Below are 23,300 nucleotides of genomic sequence, written 5' to 3'. Positions count from 1 at the left end.
TTACATCATCAATGACATGCATTTTAGGCATTGCGATCTTGCAGTTCACAAAGAACTCATTATTCTTGATACTTTTTGTCCAGTTTCGATGGCTCTACGATAATGAAAATACTCCTAGCTGAGAGCCACGATGACTCAAAATGGTAGACCCAAATACAGTGATGACAGAAGAATGTTCAACAGAACAGGTGTGCTGTCTGACTTCATCCCCACAGCCAGATATAGAAACCAGGAACATTTGAGTAACTCTGATCACACACACACACACACACACACACACAACACACACATACACACACATACAAAATACTGACAAGTCAGAACACAAAACAAACGAGACCGCCAGGCACTGTCAAACACAAAATGATATTTGAAAGAATTCCATCTGAGTGGAAAATTTGTCAGTTAACGTACAGGAACTGGCAGGAGATGTCAGTTTGGTGTCCTTTCTGGAAACTTCTCAATAGAACTTAGGAAAAAATCTTTGGTTGCGTGACCAGAAGAAACCTCTTGAGAAAACACAAGTTACATAATCCTATCTCAGGGCTGCTCATTGCATTGTTAGCAGTACTGTCATTCTCACAGATAGAAATAATAAATCAGAAATCTGTGGATTTGGAAATTTTACAAAGATTTTTCTAAGGTAGAAAATAACATAGTGCTGCTTCAGCTTTTTCCATATTGCTATGGTCTGTGCTTTTGGTACAGACATACATTGCCATTACTTTTGCCATTGTACTTGACAACCATAGTGTGTCGGATTTTTCTATGGAAAGGTAAATCATTTCTCTTGCCAATAATGAAACAACCAAATTATGAAAAACATTCACAACATTATCTCTTTAATATTAGTTATTCATTTATAACACAAAAATGCACATCACAGACAGGGACATGAAAACAGAAACTGGTGTGGACGGCTCGTCTTGATTTCAACATCTTATTGTTGAGTCAAGTGAAGGGATTTTGCAGGGATTCAGATGTTACAACGGTTGAACTTAACCTTGTTGTGGTCACTGGTTGAGATTTCCCATCCAATCTCAATGGTATTGTTTTGTTTTTTTTGTTTTTTTTAACATTCACATGCAATTTGCAAAACCTTACTACACATATACTGACTTTTACAAATAAGCAGTCAAATATTTGCTGGCAGTCTTTGTTAAAATCCATACAAAATGTGAAACATGCCTGTAATCTCAGAGTTAAGCGAAAAGCAACTGGAGTGACTCTGACAACATTCACAGTGAATATAAGTGCAGGTTGTGAAATGATTTGTGAACCTTGTTCTCTGCGTTCATCATCTCATATATGTCTATATGGAAACTATATATCTATATATCTATATCTATATCTATCTATATATATGTATATTTATATGTATATATAATATCCTCGTCCTTCAACTCAGACAGCAGTCTGAAGGCTCAACATGACATCTTGAACTTATGTAGTATATAGTTAAATATTCACATATATTTAGATAAGTTCAAGTTGTCATGTTGAGCCTTCAGACTACGGAGTTGAATAAGAGATCATAATAAGGTGTTGCGTTTTACACATAAGCCACAGTGCGTATAATCTGAAGACACCATTCCTATTGCTTTTTCTTGATTTCAAAAATAAAACAGGAATTCCATCAAAGAGCACAGTTTTTTTTTTTTGAAGGGTCAGGGTGTTGTAACACAGTATGTACTACCTTGAAGAAATCACACATTTCAGAATATATTATTGAATATTTAAAAACAAAACAAATAATACAAAAACCAGACTAGCAAACAGAAACAAAATAAATATCTGTTGTCTGGGGATTTTAACATTGATTTGCTCTGTCTTCTTATGTGGTGTCTTTGAGCGAAAGGAAAAACAGCAGTGAGAAAAAGCAGAACCTCAGTTGTTCTCACTAGGAAGACAAATTCACATTCAGTCCTGAAATTAAGAAAAAGTTTGCCTGGACCCTTTCAGTTAAAAAAAAAAGAAAAAAGAAGGGGGGCAATGGTAAAGTGCCAGAAGAAGACGTATGGACAGTCATGATATTGTGTAAGTAAAGTGATGTAACAAAAATACATGTACAGGGAAATATACAAACATAAGTCTGTTCCAGGCAAGCTAATGTCCATTACAGTAATCATATATATATGTATTTTTTTTCTCCTCCTATTTCCTTTAAGTGATGGAGTAATTCAAAGCTCCACTTGGCGTGTTTCAACATGCTCAGCGTAATGGCATGCTGCAGCTTGATCACGATGCTTTCTACTCGAGTGTCTTTGCTAGAATTCAGTTTCCCTTGTAGAGCCAAAGCAGTTCAACTCTTCTGGGTCTGATGCCAACTTCCCATGCAGCATAAGAGAAAACACTGTGAAGTACGTCCTCAGTCAGTCATTTTTTTTTTTCTTTTCTTATTCATACTGTGGTCACCTCATTATTTGGCTCTTCACCCTGTGATGTAGAAACAAAGCAGAATTCCTCCATTATCGTTTGCCCTTCAAGTAAATTGAGTAAAAAAGTACATAATACATTACTGATGAAAAGTTACCTTTGAAATAGTTCATTTCTTATCGTCTTAATCATGAGATTTGAAGGGCAAATGGTTTACACTAAACTGAACGTTATTTAGATGCAAACTGTAACTTAACTAAAATCGTTTGAATGGAATTCAAAGAAAAGCAAAGTACCTTCAATAGCTCCCACCACTTTGATAAATACATGCATCGGTGGAACTACATGATACATCAAAGGATGTGATACGATGACATAGCCGTACATTCACATTGTACTCTGAATCAAAAATAATGGAGAACGTACCCCTGAATCCATCATTGGTTTCCTTTCAGAAAATGTTGATGATCTGAAAAAAGAACAAGAAAAAAAAAAAAAGCTTAAATACTCCTCCTAATCCTGCACAATGCTTATGCATCAATAATGATGATATTACATTGTATCTTGCAATTCTTTCTGGTTAACCGCTGGGTTGGTTCCTGCAAAATTACAAAAGAAACAATTCACATGTGCTTCAGAGCGAAACCATGACAAAAGATGGACTTGCTGGACATCACTGTGCTAATTGGCTTAGCCGACGATGGACGATTTTGTTTTTTTTTGTATATTTTTAACATTCACATGCAATTTGCAAAACCTTACTACATATAGTAGTATATATATATATATATATATATACTACATATACATATATATATATATATATATATATATATATATATATATACATATATATATATATATATATATATATATACGTATATATATATATATATATATATATATATGTATATATATATATATATATATATATATACATATATATATATAAATATATATGTACACTCATATATACCCCCTGCAACCCTTAATTATCACTTATTCAGGGTTGCAGGGGTCTGCTGGAGCCTATCCCTACCCAGCATGCCGTTTCTGGGTTAGCCCTCCCTCCACCTAACCACTCTGGTTTGACCTAACCAATACATGATGATTTTTTCTTTTTTTTTTTTTTTCAGGGCCAACTCCAGCTTCATGGTACCAGCCACCTACTTAAGGCTCCAGCAGACCCCTGCAACCCTGAACTTGGGAATAAGGGGGAAAATCGGTGCCACTTGGCTCTAAACCATTCACCATTCAACATCGATAATCTCTTATCACACCTAACGCCTTTCTGCAACTGTTCCAACCCGCTTTTCAACACCCTGTTACTCTGGACTGTTGACCCAAACGACGTCAAAATCCCCTGTCTTCTTTATTTCCTGCTCTCCCTAGCGCCTCACCGTTGAACTTGGCTCACTCTCATTTGCACACATGCATTTCGTCTTGCAGTGGCTAATCTTCATTCCTGTCCTTCACAGGGCAAAACCCCACCTCCACCTCTAAGTTCCCTGGTCTCACCACAGATCACAACGTCATCTGTAAATATGACAGTCCAACGTGATTCGGAGAGCCCGACCATCGCCATAAGCAAACACGAAGGATCTGTTGATGCAGTCTCACCTCCACCTTGAACTACTCTGTCACACCTGCAGGACACCTCACCACTGTCTTACAACCGTCACACATGTCCTGGCGGACTCCCTAAGAGGACAACACTAGGCGGTGCGTAAGTGCAATCCACTCAATTAAAACAGATGTTGAGATGCAATGATGCAATGGCAGCTGGCAACCAAAGATGCATGTTAAAGACAGCCACAGACGTTTAAGCCATGAAGGATGCTTGAGTACATTTGGCATCTCCCTTCATTTCATGCACAGCCGAAAACAGTGAAGCCTACTTTGTTGTGACTTACCCATTTTTGCAGTTGTGACTACCGGACCAGTAGATCCACAGAATTAACGCAACATTGCCTATGAAAGATAATATTGCAATTGGCATCCAGCCGCGCCCTGGTGAAAGAGAAGTCAGAGAGGAGTTTCATTATTTTCCCAAGTAAAAATGGGGGAAAGGTGGCACTACACTACCACTGTTGCTACAAGCAACAGTTGCGTGTCAAAAAAAAAGGGACAAAAAATAAATAAATAAAAACATCACACTATGTAAAATGTAAAGAATTTTTTTTTTTTTTTTTTGGGGGGGGGGGGGGGGTATGACTTACATTGCTGCAAATCTTCTTTCTCTGAAAAAGTTGAGATAAATGAAGACAAAAAATAAACAAAACATGTCATACTCGACTGGCAAGGAGATGAGAGTAACAGCTTTTTATTGCAATGATGTGACTTTTTATTTTTACTGTACACAAAAAGGTAATTAATTATAATAAATAATATAGTTGTAACCAGTATGGACAATAATCAGTAACTAACTAACTAACAAAAAAAAAAAAAGTTAATTAACAAGTAATAAGAAGAACACATCAGTGCTTCCTCATGTTCTACTGACTGCGACATGTTGCATTAAAAATAAAGAGCGCTTACCTTGTGAAGCATTTATATTTGATTTATCCCCTTTGAAAAGATAAAAAAAAAAACAAAGTCATTACTGCTGCAAAGGTGCAGGCCAAGCAGATCACATTTGAACTGCAGAAGAAGAGTATATGGTGTATATTTTTTTTTTTTGGAGGGTTCCCCCCCCCCCCCTTTCATCTTTCTATGAGTGTCATGCACACATCTTTTTTTTTTTTTAATGTCTCCAGCATTTCAGAGGTCTTTAAGTTATGTCTGTGAACAACTTCTTTTTTTTAGACGCCAACGAAACAAGACACTGAAGCAGGAATGGGAACTAAATTTCCTGAGTCAGCAAGCCAGTTCAGAAGTGCTGTGAGTGTTGCGAAACCTGCACACATGCTGTTAGAATACACTCGAGGCAAGGCATGAGTCACACCTTTGTGATTTTCTGTGAATGAAATTTGGTTTATTTTACGTGCCTTGTAGCTAGTGATGTGATGCGTCAGAGCACACTCAGAAACAGCACACTTTTCTCCCCAGGGGGAGAAAAGTATTGTTACATTTGTGCCATATAGTATTAGTAAACCTGACTTGGACCAAATGACTTCTGTAATATATCACACTGAGTATTTCACATTCTTGACATAGTTTTATTCTACTTCAGGGTCAGGACTACCAAAGCGTGATCTGATCAACTAAGGATGTAGGCATTTGGAGTAGCAGTGGGCAGTACGATAACTAAGTTGCATAAAATGTTACAGCAACAACGCTCAGTTTATCCTCTCAGTATAACTTTGAGAAATTCTGCTCTTGAAATGCTTGAAGCGCTCATATTGTTTCTGACGAGCACGCAGCATGAATTTATCCTCCGCCCTTCAACAGTCCATAACGGCCCCTTCAGAATACGACTGTTCGTTAGCCCAACACGAGGCAGATCCAGTCACTGCCGGCCACCGTAGTTTAAATCTTTATCATCCAGCTGAGTAGTTATGCGTTGCGATTTCATCTGAAGTTGATGTTAACTTGAGTTATGACAGGCATGATATTTCCAGTTGGGTGGTCCAGATGAAGAAACTCTACCGTGCTGTGCAGTCAGAGATGAGGCTGTGGTGCATTAAAAGGATCCATTCATTTTTGTTTGGAATTTCTCCCCCCCCCCCCATTTTAGCTAACTCCTGATCACTGCATATATTATCTCTCCTTGGGATTATTCTGTGTGTGTGTGTGTGTGTGTGTATGTGTTGGGGGTCCTCAGCCACTCTCCTAATAGGGCCTTGTTCAGACTGCCAGTCAAAATCCGATTTTTAGCCCATCCAGATTGAAACCGGTTGGCAAACAGATTTTTTGCAAAATGGATTGAAGCCGCCTCCGGGAGGTCGTTTCAAATGGCATTTGGACGGATGCGTCTCAGTCTGAACAGCTCCAAGCACACCGATGGGTTTTGACTGTCCGCGACGTCACGCTACGCGACGCAAGACCCAAAGCGCCAGGCCAGAGGGCGCCACTCCAGGTGTGGAGCTGTAATGTAATGGAGCAGACAGAAGAAGTAGAAAACAGCAGAGGACAGAGGAGGAAACTCATTGCCTTATCTGTGTGTGGGGAGATCGCTCCATTCAAGCCAAGCTCCAGGGCATGTATCGCAACAAGTGCCGCTGTTGCAATTATATGACGTCACACACTACACGCTACGCTGGACAACGTTGTTGTTACAGCAACCTGTATGGGATGGGTCAACAATGTGGCCCAGTCTAAACAGAGCCAGAATCCCATTTGGGAAACAGTGTGGACAGTCATCCCTAAAAATCTGATTTGAGAAGGAGTCGGATTTGAATCAGATTCGCCTGTGGTCTGAACGCAGCCTGCGTAAAGTCAGCTCCTCCCACCTCTCCCTCCCTCCCCTCCACCCTTGTGTAGTGAAGTTGTTCGCCACCTTCTCCACCACTCTTGTCCACCTGCACACCAGGGATGGGCGATATAGCTGCGTTTGCGACATCGTCAAAAAATAATTCACCGCGGTAAGAACATGTAATCTCGTGGTAACGACGGTAAACTCGTGTTGATGACGCAATTACGTGTGCAACGCACTTGCTCCTGGCGGCTCACGTGTAGCACAATAACAAGCACGGGGCTGATAGCGCAGCCACCGTGCTCGAGAATCCATCGTGGATTGTGTGCAAAGTGAAAATGAACAGCACGGAAACGATTTGCAAACATCCTGTTTTACTTTTTATTTGTTTTCTTTTGGGTCGGCGGACCGGGGTGTTGAGGCAGGAAACGCAAAAATGTTAGCGAACTTTTACTGGCACGACGCCGAGTCAATTTTAGCATGGACCTTTTCAGGCTCTGTGTTCTAAAGTTACTCGAAGCAGACGTTGAACTCTGCCGTTTATCCACACCGTCTTTTCACGAGCGAGCTTTCTTTCTGTTCTCTGTGGCGCTTGTTTTTAGCGAGCCACTGCCTTGCAAACACGGCGTGCTTCAGGTGTTCTTCTTCTTCTTCTTCCACCTTCAGGGAGTAAACTTGCGTCAGGGAGTAATCAGGGAGTAAACTTGCGTCAGGGAGTAATCAGGGAGTAAACTTGCGTCAGGGAGTAAACTTGCGGCGCCACACCAGGCCCGGGCTTCGGTACTAAATCGTTTTCAGTCGCTTCCAGCATATCCGTGTAAACAGATTTTTTTTTTTTTTTAAATACGGCTTCGCGTGAACCCTTTTTTTTTCTTCCCGGGTGCGGTTTCGAAAATGTGCGGTTTCAAAAAAATCCCAAAAGATGGAGTTGAATTGTTTTAGATTTTTTATTGTCACTTTTATCGTTATCGCCATAAATGCCAGAAATTATTGTGATCAATTTTTTAGTCCATATCGCCCATCCCTACTGCACACTCCTTTCCCATCACCGCTACAGTCCCACTCCAATCGTTGGGACTTTCGACGGAAGCTCTCTCAAAACAGTGCAAGTCACGTCAACAGCTTACCATCTATTGCGACAGTGGTGATCTGTGTGGTGGCTGTGGCTGCTGTCTCTGCTGGCGCCGACGCTGTTGCTGGCCGTGTGGCGCTCATCGCGGCGGTTGTCAACGATAACACAGGGGTTGTCTCCAAGCAAACTGCAGGTATTGAGTGAGTCAGGGAGTGCGTGAGGGAGTGAGCTTTTCTTTAGTCACAAAATCTGGTGATCGTTGCCATAATTGACAGCCAAGCAATTGTATTGTGTGCGTGTGATATTTGCACCCATGACAACTGCATCTGCATTCAATCACATGAGTTTAGACAGCCCAAATTTGATTGCATAGATGAACTCTCTAATCTGTTCAATGCTTCTGCACAAATCATTCATCAAGAGGATTTCAACAAAATGTTGCATTCTCGTTTTTTTTGTGTGACGGGACGATTGCTTTTTAAGTTGGTTTCTGTGTTGCAGGATGTGTTCCTGGAAGAGACCCGCAACGCAACACAACTCAAATGAAACCAGCAGTTGCAAATGCACGCGCCTGGAAACAGCACCATATGCCTGCAAGATGACACAACGCGCAACACTGCACCACATGCGCTGAGCTGCCCGCCCACAAAAGAACCCATAAAAGAAAGAGAAAAAAAAAAAAATCACAACGCCGTGCAACTTTAACAATAAGGTTAAATCAACAAATCTGGGTATTTTCTGTTCTTCCACCTATCTGCATTTGCTGTGCAAGTGCTGTGACTTTTTCAGGCACTCAGATATTTGCTCGGGATCTGAGTAACCTGGGGTGATTTTTTCCAAAGGGCACTCGGAATCAACATTCACCACAGCAGCTCAGGGTTGTTGACTTACCGTTTGGTTCTCCTTGAGAGGAGGAAGCTAAAGGGTAGATATGAAGAAGATAAATATGATTGATAGACACGAAGCGATAATCTCGCAACAAACAGCAGTAAAACCCGATAAACATCATTACAACCAGCGCAAGCAAGCTGTTGTTGAGCTGTTATACAATAGAGTATATGCACTTACGGTATTTGCAATGCGGTTCAGTATGGCCAATGACCTTAGCTGTCTCGCACATGTAGACATAGAAATAAACTGTTTCAAGCTTGTCCCCTTTGCACTTCTCACTTTCCACTTCCTCCTACAAAAGAAGAAAGAAAACAGATTTATCACAAACAGTGAGTGATTATTCACTCGAAACACACGACGTCCTTTTGCGTGTCGAATTGTCGAATTGTGACTGATATCATTATGATGCAGTTGTCAACAACGCAAGTTATTTGTTTACTCGTCTATTCTTATAAGTCACCTATTGAACTTAACTTCAACTTTAATTCTCCAGTTATTAAGAGAGTGATATCTATCCATCCTTATTTTTATGTTTTACTATTAAACAAGGGAAATGTTCAATGAGAAATTCCCCTGTTTCAGAAAAGGCTGACAGCTCTTGAGTAAGAGCGTCGTAATCTCCGCCACCTTAATGTTGTGTGTGAATGTAAATTTTACGCCCTGCGATGAACTGGCGACTTGACTAACGGTGTCGCCCTGCCTTCACCCTATGATGGCTGGGTGTGGCGCCATCAGACCCCCATGACCCTGAGCTCAGGAAGAAGCGGGTATTGAAAATGGATGGATATAATATCTTGCAGATGCCGCCACCTGAGTGCAATTTGTAGCTGTTCAGTGGCTGATCTGATCGAGTAAGTGCAGGTTTTCACGTGTAAGTGAACTTGTAACTTATCAATCTTTCGCGTTCTTAATAAAGAGATAAATAAAGCATTTATTTCATATATGATAAGGTGTGTATGTAAGATATTTTTCGATATGCACACACCTCATCACCAGCTCTTCAGGGAGGAGCGAGTCGGTTACAGTATATGATCATACTGTGACATCTCAATCTATCTATGTATCTCAATCAAAATCCATGCACAAGCACTTTGATCAGTCTGACTCTATTGGATACGTGCGAGAGAGAACTAGAAATCAAATTGTGAGGTCTTCTTCAACTGAAGCGAGGGTTAAAATGTAGCGAGCAGACATCACACCAGGGGAAGATGCAAAAAAAAGCAAATTCTACGTCAGTGCATTCCAACAATGCAGCATTTCCTAGCACAAGTGTGCTCCTTTTTTTTTCCCTTTTTTTGATACTTTCTTTTTATTGCTCTTTTTCTTTTACAACATAACAAAAAACAAACAAACAAAAAAGACAAAAAAAGAGAGAATCCAACTCAACTGTGCTTTTTCTTACCATCTGCATCTAAAAAGCAATACATAGCAAGAAAGAACACTACTACAAAACAAGTACTGCTATCAAGATAATGGCACGCTGGATTGCCATAATGTCTCTAAAGTTCTTTTTGTATTAGCATCAGTGTGTGATTTGTGTTTCCATTCAAGTCAGCAAGTGTAAAGTGTGAGTTACATCCTGGGGTCAATTATGAGGTAACCCTCAGATCCCAGGACTGGAAAGACAACAATAAATCATACTAAAGTATCCTCAGATGCAAAATTATACATAAAAAAAAAGAATAGTTTGGTTGTATTAGAATCCTTGTGGACTCAACTGTGACATACTGAGTCCCATCCCCACTTCCCACCTGTCCTGCTAGGCAAGTGGCAAACAAACAAACAAACAAAATCAATTGTGCTCTTATCTAAGTTTTATATGGTAACATTATTTTATGGCATTTTGGCGAAAGTGAAAGGAAAAATTCAGGCACGTTGGGAAGCTGTAGCGAGGGTGTCATGGCTGAACGACATTCTGGTCAGGCACACTTATTCTAGTAATGTGCTGGAAATATGTCTTACTTACCGTTCTATTGAAGCAGTGATGAAATAAGTGACACATAAATTCATTTTTTTTCAGACACTCGCTCTCTGCGGCGCATTCCATTTGGTCCTGCATTAGGAAAAGTCATGATGGCATGAAAACAAATTTGACTATCAAAGAGAAGAACTCAGTGCTAAATGTGTGCCAACTTTGGGGTACTTACGTTGAGATTGTCAGTTGCTATGAGGGGAATTACATCAGTCAGATTCGTTACCTTCAAGAGCAGAGACAAAGAGGTAATTGTTAACATTGCTGTGAATTGCATGGCTCCAGTCTGGGAACCAGGCCAATTTACCAGAGCATTGTGTTTGCTTTTAGAAACTGGCCAATGTCTGGCTAGCAGCTTCACCAATATATTTGGCTGTGGCAAAGGTCCATAAAATTTAAACCGCAGCACGGCCATAGGCAGCAAGGAAAGCAAAAGCACTCCCATTCGTGGGTGAGAATTTGAGACGGCTTCAATCGAAGAACTGCAAAATGAAAAATGGTGACGTGGTTTCAAGAAAAGAGAGTTGTGTTCTGTTTTTGTTACAACACTGAGTTGTAGATCTTGATGAGACAAATGTGAGTGTTGGCTCCATGACTGTAGCCCCTTCCGAGTAGAAACTACAGCTGTCTTTGTTTTTGTCATTCGTGCGTGTACATCAACTTTAAAGGGTCATAAAATGAAAATGATGACAGCAATTATAATTCTTTGAACAGTAACTGATAATCGGTCAAAGGTCACCACGTGGCCTTTTCTCCGATGCCCTAGTGGCCACTAGGGTGAGTTTAGTGTTTCAGGGCGTATTCACACCAGGAAAGTGCTTTAGTTCGCTTTCTTTGGTCTGGACCAAAATACAATGTATCTTTTTTGGTTTAGTCCGAACCAAACAGGGCAGGCGTGAATACGCCCTAAGTGTTTCTAGGAGGCGCTATGGAGCATATTTGTGAAATTCTGCAGCACCTACACTGTGCTACTGTGTTAGAGATTGGCCTTAAGTGCTGAGCAACCACCTCCTGCTCCTCAAAGGTTGCTGAGAGTCTAGATCCCACTGCCTCATAGGGTTATACTTTTTGCATTGGTGCTGATAGTAACAACACAGTCATTAACATCAAATATCTGAATAAAAAGAACATTTGAATGTCATTGTAATTAGCATGATCATTATTCAAATGTTTGTTAATGGTCAGCTATAGTCAGCTAACATTTTTTTCTTTATTATAAAGAGTCTATGAAAATACATTTGTGGATATTAGTGTCTTATATGTTTTATCTGTGCAAATCGAGCAACAGACTGTAAATGTGTTTGGCATGTACCCATTTTTTCAATTCGAAATAATCAATACAGTCGGCCTCTGATGGACTGCTCAAGCACAGGAACACCTAAAAGACAAAGGTTAAAAGTCAGCCGTAATGTAACAACAGTATTTTACACACACACACAAACACACACATATGTATAATGACATCCCGTCTGTGCAGAGGACTTCATCTCAAGAATATCAATCGAGTCCACACCCTTTTTATTCAGTACAAGGTGTGTACAAGTGGTCAACTATGGAGGTGCACTTACCAAAAGACCCAGATGATATTTCCATGTTGTCATGCTGACAGCGAGCCCATCCAGATTTAAACTGTGTGCGAGACGATAAAATGCTTTTTATAGAGCAGCAGGGTAGACTGCTCAGATAACACAACACGCAGTTCACAGTCATTTCCAGGTTGCTGTCGTTGCCAAAACATATAATGTTCTTTACACGTGCAAAAATGACACATATTTTTGCACACTGCGGTTATTTTCTTGAAAGAATTTTACCAAATGTGATGGTCTGCTAGATTTCTTTTCTTTTCTTTTTCTTTTTAGATATTATTTGTTTACAGCCTGGCTGGTGCGATGTGAAGCTGTGCACACATACACAAGCGCGTGAGACGGTTAAAAACTAATGGCGCCACAAACACTAGAAAGGTTTGGAATTGCTGTTTGCAATTCACCAGAATTAGGCTAAAAAAAAAACAAAACTGCCCGACACCAAAACGATTAGAGTCAAAATAAGCAAATAAAAAGGCCCGTTCTTTTTAAACCTCACACAAGTACTGAGAATTGACACGTAAAGCAGCATCTAATAATATCACGTGGAATAAGCCACGCCAAATGCCACCTGAAAGCTGAAAGTGGTACTTGTTTTGCTAGCTAATAAATTTGTTTAATAGCTAGTTGGCCTCTGATCTGTATCGACACACTCTAGTCATTACTCACAAAACAAATTCGAACAAGTGTCTGTAAATGTCTTGCAGGTTGTTGTTGTTTAATCATTGTTAAATATAAACTTTGGGCTGGTTTTCATTTGACCGACCAAACCCTTTCTGAAAACCGGGTCAAAGGTCAAATTCACAGTGACGGTCACATCTCGAAGGATGTTTTTTTTTTGGCCATCCCCTGCCAGGTTTACAGTCTTTGGTGTGAATGACCCAACTAGGGGTCGTGCCAGCAACGCTCCCTGTCTTGTTGGGGACGCTCTACTTTCTGATTAGAGTAGTCAATCTTTTCTTCCCGCTTCCATTAATTACTGCAACTGCTCTGTCACCTTAGCAACCGACAACTTGATGTTACCTTTTCAAATGCCTTCTCTCGGTCCCCCTTAATCTTTCTTATCCAGCAGAGACACCTCCAGGCGGCTTCCCTTACCTTTTAACTTCACCCAGTCTGATTTGTCTTGGCTGCGGCAGCAGAAATTGATGACAGCGACTATAAAATCGCCCATTTGTTTTTATAGCAGCACAAACTGTTACATAAAAGATTGAACGCATTTTTCTAAAGAGAGGATGCTGTGTGTCCCAGAGGAGTGGGCATCGTAGATTTCACTTTTGCTTTCTCTCCTCCCCTCCCCTCCCCTCACTATGGGTGAAGCTAAACTACGCCACTATTTTTTTTTTTTTTTTTACTGACAATTCTCAACAGCCGACGCCCGCAGGAGCAGCGACGCAAGTCATAGCATCTTAGGATGATGATGCAGTTTCAAAAGACAGTCAGCATGACAATGGTGTTTCTGTGAACAATGTGACATAGAGACAGGTTAATGTGTGCAATGATTGATCAGCGATTAACAACTATATTGCATGCAATACACAAGACACAATAGTACACAAGACACAATAGATGTATTCCCCCCCCCCATAATTGCTTACATTGCAAATCAACAAGTTCAACTTGTATGGCTTCAGGAAAGATCAATTTTACACAGCACATATACATTTGACATTGGTACAGGGATGACACCCAATTCTGATTGGTTTAACCGGTCCAAATCGGTGACTGTAAGCCTGGCCAAATTCACATTTAGCAAGATTCAGCATCAAATTGGCAGATTGAAGCCCATTAAAAACAACATGCAATTGTTTAATGTGTTCCTCAATGTCGCACGCGAAATATCGCCGGTGCAAAATGGGTGTCGCAAATGCAGATTTCTCTGGTCCAAGGAGAAAGCGACACAAAGGTCAAATTTGGACCAAAAGTTTGCGCTGCCAACATTGTCTTACACAATCCTCAGCTCGGGGAAGTGAACAACAGTTGGGTTTCGTGAGCCCTTTGACCTTGCAAGAATCTGTGCAAAACCAATCAGAGCCATCAGATTCAGTTGTTACTATTTTCTAACACACAGTCAACCAATAGGTTTCACCTACAGGTGTAACCTACAGGCCAAGCCTATCAGTCTTGTGAGTATTGTATGATCACAGGAATTTACTTGATGTGTTTTCTTACAGTTTTCCATTTATTCGTGGCTGTCGAGCTAACAGTTTACGTGGTTCATCACCAAATTCAATGAACCTCGGCCTGGAATACAGGATTAATGCTACTTACTTTTCACAGACTTAATTTGATTGTCCTCGCATTTCAACGTCGGCATTCTTCCGTTTGAAGAACTTACCAAACACCTCATTTCTCTCAACGTTTAATTTAGTCATGTTTCTCTCCTTGATCCTTCAAATGAGATTTTACTACCTCTACTCTCACTCCATTTAAAAGTAATCATAAAACCTTTCCCTTCAATAAAGCTCATTGGTAGGGATGGCTGAACCAACCTTCAAGCTGTGACGGTCCCTGCCTTCCTTGGTTTCCTCTCCTTGTAAACACTGCGTGTTGCAATGTTTTTCTCTGCTTGAGCCATTACTTTTACAGGTCATCCCGCCTGCATCAGATGACCAACACAGCATCGGATTCTTCTACACAATAATTTCCCCCTAATTTCTGTCGTTCGATTTAGGGATGCACCGATACCACTTTTTTTTTACAGAACTAGCAGCGTACGAGTGCTTGCATTTCAGTGCCCACTGATACCAAGCACTTAATAAAGGCCAGTAAAACAATACAGAATTATTTCGTTTTTTTTTATTTTTTTATTCTCAGCATGTTTTTCTCGAACATGGATTGACTGTCACAAGTTTCACCGCAGTACAAACACAAATCGAACAAGCTGGTCATATACATACATTCGTAACTGGTATCAGCACGTATTTTACGAGTATGAGTAGAGTACTCCAGCCCGGTATCGATACCGGTATCGGTGCATCCCTAGTTGTGCCCCATTGTGCCACTGTTACTACTGGACTTGTTGATTGTCATAGTTTATCTTCTTTTTATCAGGTATGGTCACTTATATATGTTTCCATTAGCCGTCTTTTGCACGGGTGGTGATCTTGGCACAGTGTCTTAGCAGCTTGTGCAATAAAGCACAGCATTCATGACACATGAAACACTTTCATTTTATAAGGTCAATATGAAATGAGAGAGAGAGAGTGAGAGTGAGAGAGTGTCCAGGGCTGAGCCCACTCTCCAGAAGAGAAAGCAAAACCCCAAGATGACTCAACAATTATCTGCCATGGCACATGGCATGTTTGGACAAACTCGATCTGTCGGCACCTTTGCCTGCATACCATGCATTCTAAGCAAAAGAACAACAATGTTCGACGAAAAGCACATCAAACACAACACAAGTATTCATTTAAAAGCACTTTAGGTTTCCTGGAAGACATTAAAAAAAACAATAAAAAAAAATGTAGCAACCTTCATCATTAACATCACATTACGTCTAAATCTCCGGTCACACTCTGGCGAAAAGTCAAAAGCCAGTGCTTTGTTTTCTCAAATACGTGAAAGTGTGGCACCTGTCAGGAGTTTATTTTGCACTTGTTTCATTTGAGGGTTGTCACTCTTTCAAACTGTTTGATGTGTATAGGAGGGGACAAGTTCATGTGCTCCACCTGCCAGCAGGTGGTGATCGGTTATACACCGTTACAGTCGATAGTCGAGCCCGGAAGAACTGATTTTTGCCTCGTGTTGCTGTGTGCCTGCTGCCTAGCCGTTTCCCGGAGTTTTCCTGTCTGTGAAAGCCAATAAACGAACGTTTTTCCCACACCACAAGAGTCGTCTGCCGTGAGCGGCGCAACAAAAGCATCGAGCATCGACTGCTTACTGAGGACTCCTCAGTGAGGAGGCTTTAAGGGAGAGATGACTGAGGCATGACGGTGCATCTGTGAAGCCTTCCCAAATGAACTCTGGCATGTTGCTCTGACGAGAGAGGGGCACCAGCAAGATACAGGAAGACTCAGCTCTGACAAGGTGACGGCAGGCGAGTCACCAGTTCCATATCACAAGCTAACAGACCGGAGAGCTATAGGATGCTCACGCATCCACTCGCTCAGACTTGAGGGCTAAACGAGTGCACGTCTTAGCACTGAGAGACGAGAGCAGAACACTTGGAGTGTCCACTCACAGGGAGGGTAAATGTTTTGAACACACAGAGTGATGCAAAATCCAAAGAAAAGGGAAAACAGCAGCTGTACTTGCAAGTTGACAGCAAGGTCATCCACTGCATAGCTGAGAAATAAGGGCCATTTAAACTATCATTATTTCTTTCATTGAAATTAGTTGGCTAGTCTGGGAACATTCGAAACATCTTAGAATTGAATTTCTGAACAATTTCTGAAAACATTTTCTCTTCAGGTTTTCATATAAACACGAAAATGATTGAAAGGACTAAAGAGCCGACTAAAAATAAGCCTCTTGTCATGTCATATTTTAGAAAAACAGTGGGGTTTTTTGGATTGACAGAAGTGTTTATTTTGAATATGAAAGACAAAAACAATAATAAAAAAAAAAAAAATAGGACAAACATTCAAACTTAGGGATACAGTATGTATTTGAAAAGGAGCGAGATGAGGTATAACTTAAGCCCCTTCTAGACTGGCCAAAAAATGTAGCGTAGTCCCACTATTAATCGGCATTTGGTGGCAGTGGAGCAGGCTCACCGAGCCGCGCTGAAAGATGGGGACACTTAAAATCTTGGGGTGGCACACTCAAAACTTAAAGCCATCATTTCAGGATATCATGATACTGTTGTAGTAAACTGGCCAGTAGAAAACTAATTGAAAGACTTAAGGAAATGCCTACTGATATACTTTGTTTTATTGTGTTATATTTAATGTTACTAATGATCCAATGTGCACAGACTCTGCTCTGCTCTTGATTAATTATAGCTGTAATAATAGCCTGTAGGCATTTCTACTCAGACAAATGAAACTCAACTACCAATAAACATGAATCAAAAAGCTTTAAATGATTATGTCATGATTTGTAATTTAATGGAAACACACTAAACAAAACATACATTTCCCCAGATGACGTTACTATCTCGGCTAGCCGTCAATTTCATTATTAAGGCCAAAAAGTCATAATTTCACCTGTTGGTCCAGAAAACAGGTTGGACAGCAAACATTTTTGTTTGGTTTGTTTGTTTGCTTTTCGAGAATGTCTGTGGAGGTTCTCAGTCATCCAGGGTCATGTTAAAGTAGAAGGTTTCAGTTGGGGCAACTGGACGTGTTCTTGCCATCTTGAAGACCTCTCAAGGCTTCTTCAGTTCTGAAGAAGCTCACAGGGACACGTCCAGTTGCCACAATTTAAACCTTCTACTTTTTTTTTGAGAATGATGGATTTTTTTTTTTTTGAAAAAATAAATAAATAAATAAATAAATAAATAAATAAATAAATAAAAGCCTCATTAATCTCTTCTTGCTCAACAGGCTACTGGTGGAGTGAGTAATGCAGGGTTCTTGCTAATACATCATCACCGTCGTCAGTAGCGTCCTCGTTGAGGACTGTCCGGGGGGCTCTGTGGTAATAAACAATATAGCAAACGTTTTTGTTTTGCCATACGCGGCTTGTTTAGGCGGCGAAATGTCCTGCAATGACTGATAACCGATAACCTGGTGAACACTGGTAAAAAAAAAAAAAACAACAGCTGTCTGCCTGAGTGACCCGGGCGGTAAAGTAAAAGTCAGCGTCCAGTGAATACAGTGAATGCAGCTGGAGATATCCCGCCGAAAGAGACACAGCAACACAGCAAACACACCCAACCCACCAGCCAGTGACTCAACCAACGGCCCCTTCACCGTGTCTGGTTTTGCACCAGACACGACGTGCCGGTCAGTCTAACGACGCCACACACACACACACACACACACACACACACACACACACACACACACACACACACACACACACACACACACTAGCCCATCGTCGTCGTCACAGTCACCCCGCCGGCTCATCAGCACCGCCCGCCCGGCACAGCAGTGAGTGTGAGCGCCGAGCTCACCGAGGCAATGGCAGCCCAACTACTCCGAGCGGCGCTTCAGAACCGCACGGCGGGCGTCGAGAGGGGACGGAGGTCACTCGGCGGCCATTCAAATAATTGCAAATAATGGTAGTAAAATAATAATAATAATAATAATAATTTTTTTAAAAAAAAGTCACACGCGCTGGTGTCTGCTCGACCTACCTGAAGTCTGCAGTGTGCTATCTCCGTCGTCACCCATTGTAGACTGAGACTACTTACTTTCACTTTCACTCACGCGCGCATGCATTTATCCCTCTACTCCTCCCGCAATTGGACGGAATCCGTTCAGCGTCCCCGAAAGTAAAGACAGGGTAGAACAGGGGGGGGGGAATAACATCCTACCCAAGCACGTAACGGTCGGGGTCTTTCGCACCGGGTCAACTTTTCCGTTGTTGGTGACCGGAGTAACAGGAAACGCCGCAGCAACGTGTTGCCAGTTGCGTTACAAACGACACACTGGAATGCATCGGCCTCTGCACGTGGCTTGTAGCTTTGACTTTTTTTTTCTTCTTTTTCTTTTTGTTAAAAAAAAAAAAAAAGGAGTAAGTTTTGAATCGAGAGGACGTCAATTTGTTAAGTTTGTACTATTTAAGACACCTGTTTATTTATTTTACCTTATGGTAATTACAGGTCAAGTTGATAAATCATCCTCGAAAGCCTTCTAATCTATCGTTTTGCACCCACAACAGTTATGTTCTAAAACAATGTACAAGTCACTGATTTCACAGAGTCGTTAATAAGCTACGTATTGTACAATATGTTAATAATACATCTGTGTCATTCATCCACATATCTCTAGCAACATGTAGTCTATTTATTAAGCATTACTAAATACATTTCCTTTGAGTACATCTAGTAGTTGAACTGAGCAATATTAGTTGATTAATTATTATTATATATTAATTCATTGTGGAGTGATTTTACCATGAAATGTCAGTTAAAAGTGCTTTCCAATGTACCTGATGAAGTGTTAATTCCCCCCAATACACCATTAGAAAGCAAGGCAAGCAAACAAGCAAGGATGCAGTGTAGGGTCTGTCTTTTATTTCACACAACATGCCATTACCACTTATAGAAATGCTTTCTTCACACAGTCTGCAGTTGCTAACATTTAAATGTGTCAGAAACCAGTGAAGGGGGGGGGGGGGACACACAAGAGAGCAAGTAACAAGTATTATCTGCAGTGTAAAACGGTCAATGAACTTAAAACAAATGCACAATTACCAACAAGACCATCAACAATGTTTTAAACAGTGAGATGAAATAGAAATGGACAGAACCCCCCCCCCAAAAAAAAAAGAAAAGAAAAGGACAGCCGACCTGCAGGCGATTAATATAGAAAAACGCCCCACCAACAAACAAACAAACAAAACTGCAGTCTGCAGTTAATCGTAGCTTTGCAAATATTTTTCCTCCAGATGGGAAATTGTGCATTGAGCAAAAGCTTTAGAACAGACAGGCACAAAGTTGTTTCCAATGGCATAGAAGGCAGAGCACTGAATTATGTCAGGCAGGGAAATACTTCCTACCCCTACCCCATTCACTGGAATATCGTGAGAAGCCCTTCGTTTGAGAAAATTCCACTGCGTAGTCGTTCCTGACTTGGGTTTGTTTGGTTGTTAAACGTCTAAATACAATAATTACTAACTGTATCATGCAAGTTGACCGTCTAAATTGTCAGCAAAGGAGCAGCCGGGTATTGTGTAGAGAAAATGGCAGTTGATGGGTGTGTTTACTTCTTGGTAAAAAAAAAAAAAGAAAAAAAAAACACGTCTTCCCACCAACATTTGACTATAGTGTGGCGGGGGTGACCGCACGACAGAAATGTAAAAGGCTGCTAAGTTTGACAAACAAGCAATCCAAGTAAGCCACTGTGGTCTGGAAAGGTCATGTAAGTGGAGGCAGTTTGGTGATCGTATTTCTCCTAATCTCTCCTCACAAAGCCTGGTGGTGTTTCTTCAGTAACCGATTCTCAAATTCTTTGAAAAAGACGCTGCATGTCGCTTTGCTTTTCTTTCCTTTCGAGGAAAATGACAACTAGTCGCGTCCTATTGGAGCGAGGACAGGCCAAGTTTGGGACCGATATGTCAAAAACCAAGCTAAGCACTGCACATGACAAGGGACAAGGGAAGAAGGCAATATGCAAAATAATTTATTGGTGGTAATCGGTCCCTTTCAAATTGAAGTCATTTTTTTTTTTTTTATCAAGTTAGAGCCCATTGCAGATGTAAGCATCGGTCATTTTAATACTGCCGCCTTCAAGACAAGAAAGAAAGATTCTTATAAAGGAAATGTGTAATAATGACAACAGACGTTACTTCTTCACCACAAAAATCACTGCACAATACAGATAAAGATTAAGCAACGGGTACAGTTTCTCCGACTGAGAACAAAGTTACACAAACGTAGGCATTGACATTTGCATTGATACTGGGTTTGCATTGAAACTGTTGATATTGGTAGTTGAATTCAGGCACAGACGTGATCAAAGAGTGATCCCTGAGCCGGACATTCAGGCAAAAGCAAGGTTGAGAAAGACTGACACTTTCCCCAAAAGTGAACCTGGTACCAACTTCTGTTAACATCGATTTCTCAACCGCTCATTAACGCCTTCATAAGTGTGCGTATCACAAAGATGGTCAACCCTTTTACAGCTGTCTGAATTTTTATTTTTATTTTGTTTTTGTTTTTTAAAACTGACTCGCAGACCGAGAGAGCAGTGACGTGGCCCTGCAGCTCTACGCTGCTTAGTGGAGGCAGCTCAACATCTGAGATGGACCTGGTTGCTTCTCATTAGTAAGCAAACAGCTAAAACTCATTAGAGCAACCTGCTTAACAAACAAGAAAACATTAAAATGAGAACAGTGTGAAATTATTTCCACTTTCATCCATTTCCAGAAGACATTGCGAGCTATTACCTGGCCTGAGTCAACAACCACAGCCTTAAGAAGAAAAAAAAATGATAGAGAAATACAGTTTAATGTGTTGGATTTCAAAGGAATTGTGGATCATTTTCATCCTTTGACTCATTGATTTGACTTCCTATTTTTTTTTTGGCAGTCTTTGGCGACAGGCCAATATGAGAAGCCTCCTTTCAACGACAGTCAGTGACCTTTTACACTTTCAGACGACTGTACTCGGTTCATGTGAAACCTTTGAGAGAGAGACGGCGGTTTCTCAAGTCAACGAAAAAACGATGACACCCATTTCTGCAAGTTTCACGCTGCAAACCAAAGAGGAGCGCTGCAGATTGAGACTATTTAAAAATGTCAACATAACAATGCCCTTTAGGATTTTATAAATCCTTGTTTTACGCGATGGAAAAAAATAGAGACAGGTTGCATAACAAGTAGGTACTCCAATTGGTGAAAATGTGAAATGAAAAAGTCTTTAAAAATGTTTAAGTGGCAGTAGTTTGAGTACTTGAGATATGGGAATGTCTTGATCAAGTGATCATCACTGAGTTTTGGTTACAGTCGCTAACAACATGATGGTTCCGACTAAGGAAAGCAATTAGACCGTTACGATGTCAACGTCTGGCTCAGTTAATTATGAACCAGGTAGTTTGTAAAATATTTTGCAAGTCGGGTAGTTGTAGCTTGTAGCGCGTTTCATGTTGGTCTAAATTGTTATGGAGGATTATTAAATTGTTGATCATTAATTCAGGCCAGGTGACAGGTTAATATCATCCAGAACATTGACTGAGAAGCCTTACGTAGAAGACTGGAATGCCATTGTCCACAAAGAAGCCTCGAGTTCCCCACCAGTCGTAATATACTTACTTCTTAGGCTCAGTCAGGCGACAAAACTCACAGTAACACTCATTCACTTCCTCTTTTTGTCATCGAGTTATTGAGATTTTACGGGCTGAGGTAAAGAAGGAAGCGTGATTTAGTCATTTAAGCTGTAGTTCTACGTCTGAGAGAACCTTGTGAGTGTTCCCTTTTATTTATTTATTTATTTATTCATTTTTTAAAAATCTGCCTTAATAGGCTTCATGTTTTCAAAAAAAAAAAAAAGACCTCATTTTGTCTGTCAATCCAATTAAATAGTGAGAATTCTGTCCACCTCAAACATCTTTTTAATGATTTTCTTTCTCTTTATTTCCTCAAATGCTCACACAAAGCCCATGTGATCTCTTAAAAATCAAGATCTCCCTTTTTTTTTTGAAAAAAAATAAAAAATAAAAATAAAAGTAAAAAAAACAATCATGTAATTCCTTTTTTTGCCATCACCTTTTGACTTCCATCCGTGACAGCGGGTTAACAACTCGGACGCGCTGTAAACGTGGCCCATTTTGTCCACGCGGGGATGTGTTCCGCCACTCTCAGAGCAGCTTCTTGCCTTTCGAGGACAGGGAGGTTTTGGTGTCTGCGGAGAGGATCCTCATCACGTCTTTGAGGGCCTTGCTAATCTGAGCTCCAAACCTGTGGGAGTCCTGTAACGTAGACAGATGAGTGCTTAGCATGAAGAGAGACCCCCCCCCCCCCCGCCACAAAAAAAAACAAAAAAAACAGATGGTGGATTAAGAGTCAAAAACTGACGTGCAAGAAAGAGATGGAACAGGAAATGAACCGAAGACAAAGTGTTGCAATTGACAGTTAAACTGACGTTTTTAGCTGAATGAGCCATTTGAATCGTTTGCGCTCATTCCCATTACTTGCAGAGCCAATGACGTGAGTGGATTCTTCCGAGTCTTTCCATAGCGCACCACAGAAGGAAGAGCGCTTATTTCCCGCTACTGAGTAACAGGGTCTCACTTTTTCTGCGTAAAAGGTGAAGCCGCTTTTTTTTTTTTTTTCAGAAGTAGCTCACTGGCATATTGATCCAAGTATCAAGACAAGATAAGGATTTGTTATAATGAGAATATAACGTGGAAAGTGAAGAAAGACGACATGCCCTGACAAGGAAAAATGACTCATGTGATTGCAGGAAACCTCCCTCCTTTTACGAGACAAAATTGCTCC

The 23,300-nt window shown here is 40.7% G+C and overlaps 3 protein-coding genes across 7 annotated transcripts in view; all 3 read right to left on the bottom strand.

Moving 5' to 3' along the window:
• pih1d1 (PIH1 domain containing 1) overlaps nucleotides 1-23,300 on the bottom strand; it is an 88,194-nt gene that overhangs the window by 17,200 nt on the left and 47,694 nt on the right. The gene's annotated exons all lie outside the window — the stretch shown is intronic.
• On the bottom strand, nucleotides 822-18,652 carry LOC142892357 (uncharacterized). 3 transcript variants are annotated; one of them, XR_012927415.1, is made up of 15 exons: nucleotides 18,496-18,652; nucleotides 12,234-12,294; nucleotides 11,978-12,043; nucleotides 10,841-10,891; nucleotides 10,660-10,746; nucleotides 8,871-8,985; nucleotides 8,694-8,720; nucleotides 7,858-7,989; nucleotides 4,915-4,944; nucleotides 4,596-4,616; nucleotides 4,290-4,386; nucleotides 2,933-2,975; nucleotides 2,803-2,845; nucleotides 2,416-2,436; nucleotides 2,257-2,327 (listed from the first exon to the last, which is right to left on the bottom strand). XR_012927415.1 is itself a non-coding variant. In XM_076032471.1 (14 exons), the coding sequence occupies exons 2-14, from the start codon at nucleotides 12,264-12,266 to the stop codon at nucleotides 2,268-2,270; spliced, it is 783 nt and encodes a 260-aa protein (XP_075888586.1). In that variant the 5' UTR covers nucleotides 12,267-12,294; nucleotides 18,496-18,652; the 3' UTR covers nucleotides 822-2,267. The 3 variants fall into 3 exon arrangements, 1 of the variants encoding a protein (XP_075888586.1); XR_012927414.1 differs by having other exon boundaries at nucleotides 822-2,436; XM_076032471.1 differs by lacking the exon at nucleotides 2,933-2,975 and having other exon boundaries at nucleotides 822-2,327.
• The window catches only part of LOC142892356 (carnitine O-palmitoyltransferase 1, liver isoform-like), a 34,882-nt gene continuing 30,937 nt past the window's right edge, over nucleotides 19,356-23,300 (bottom strand). For all 3 annotated transcript variants that reach the window (XM_076032470.1, XM_076032469.1, XM_076032468.1), the window contains exon 19: nucleotides 19,356-22,771. In XM_076032470.1, coding sequence (XP_075888585.1) covers nucleotides 22,661-22,771 — 111 coding nt within the window. In that variant the 3' untranslated portion in view covers nucleotides 19,356-22,660. The remainder of the gene's footprint in view (nucleotides 22,772-23,300) is intronic.

Source organism: Nelusetta ayraudi, unplaced genomic scaffold, assembly GCF_046127955.1.
Source record: "Nelusetta ayraudi isolate G7.1 ecotype Tasmania unplaced genomic scaffold, CSIRO-AGI_Nayr_v1 ptg000034l, whole genome shotgun sequence".
In the NCBI taxonomy this organism is placed as follows: Eukaryota; Metazoa; Chordata; class Actinopteri; order Tetraodontiformes; family Monacanthidae; genus Nelusetta; species Nelusetta ayraudi.
The sequence above is the reverse complement of the archived record's forward strand: the minus strand, read 5'-3'. Positions and strand labels throughout refer to the sequence as shown.

What these genes read in the sequence shown, in the direction of transcription:
- LOC142892357 (XM_076032471.1), bottom strand. Translation starts at nt 12,266, where the DNA reads ATGACAACATGGAAATATCATCTGGGTCTTTTG. An exon ending in AATATCATCTGGGTCTTTTG is followed by an intron (nt 12,044 to 12,233) that starts GTAAGTGCACCT and finishes TTTGTCTTTTAG; the next exon opens with GTGTTCCTGTGCTTGAGCAG. An exon ending in TGAACCGCATTGCAAATACC is followed by an intron (nt 8,721 to 8,870) that starts GTAAGTGCATAT and finishes TCTACCCTTTAG; the next exon opens with CTTCCTCCTCTCAAGGAGAA.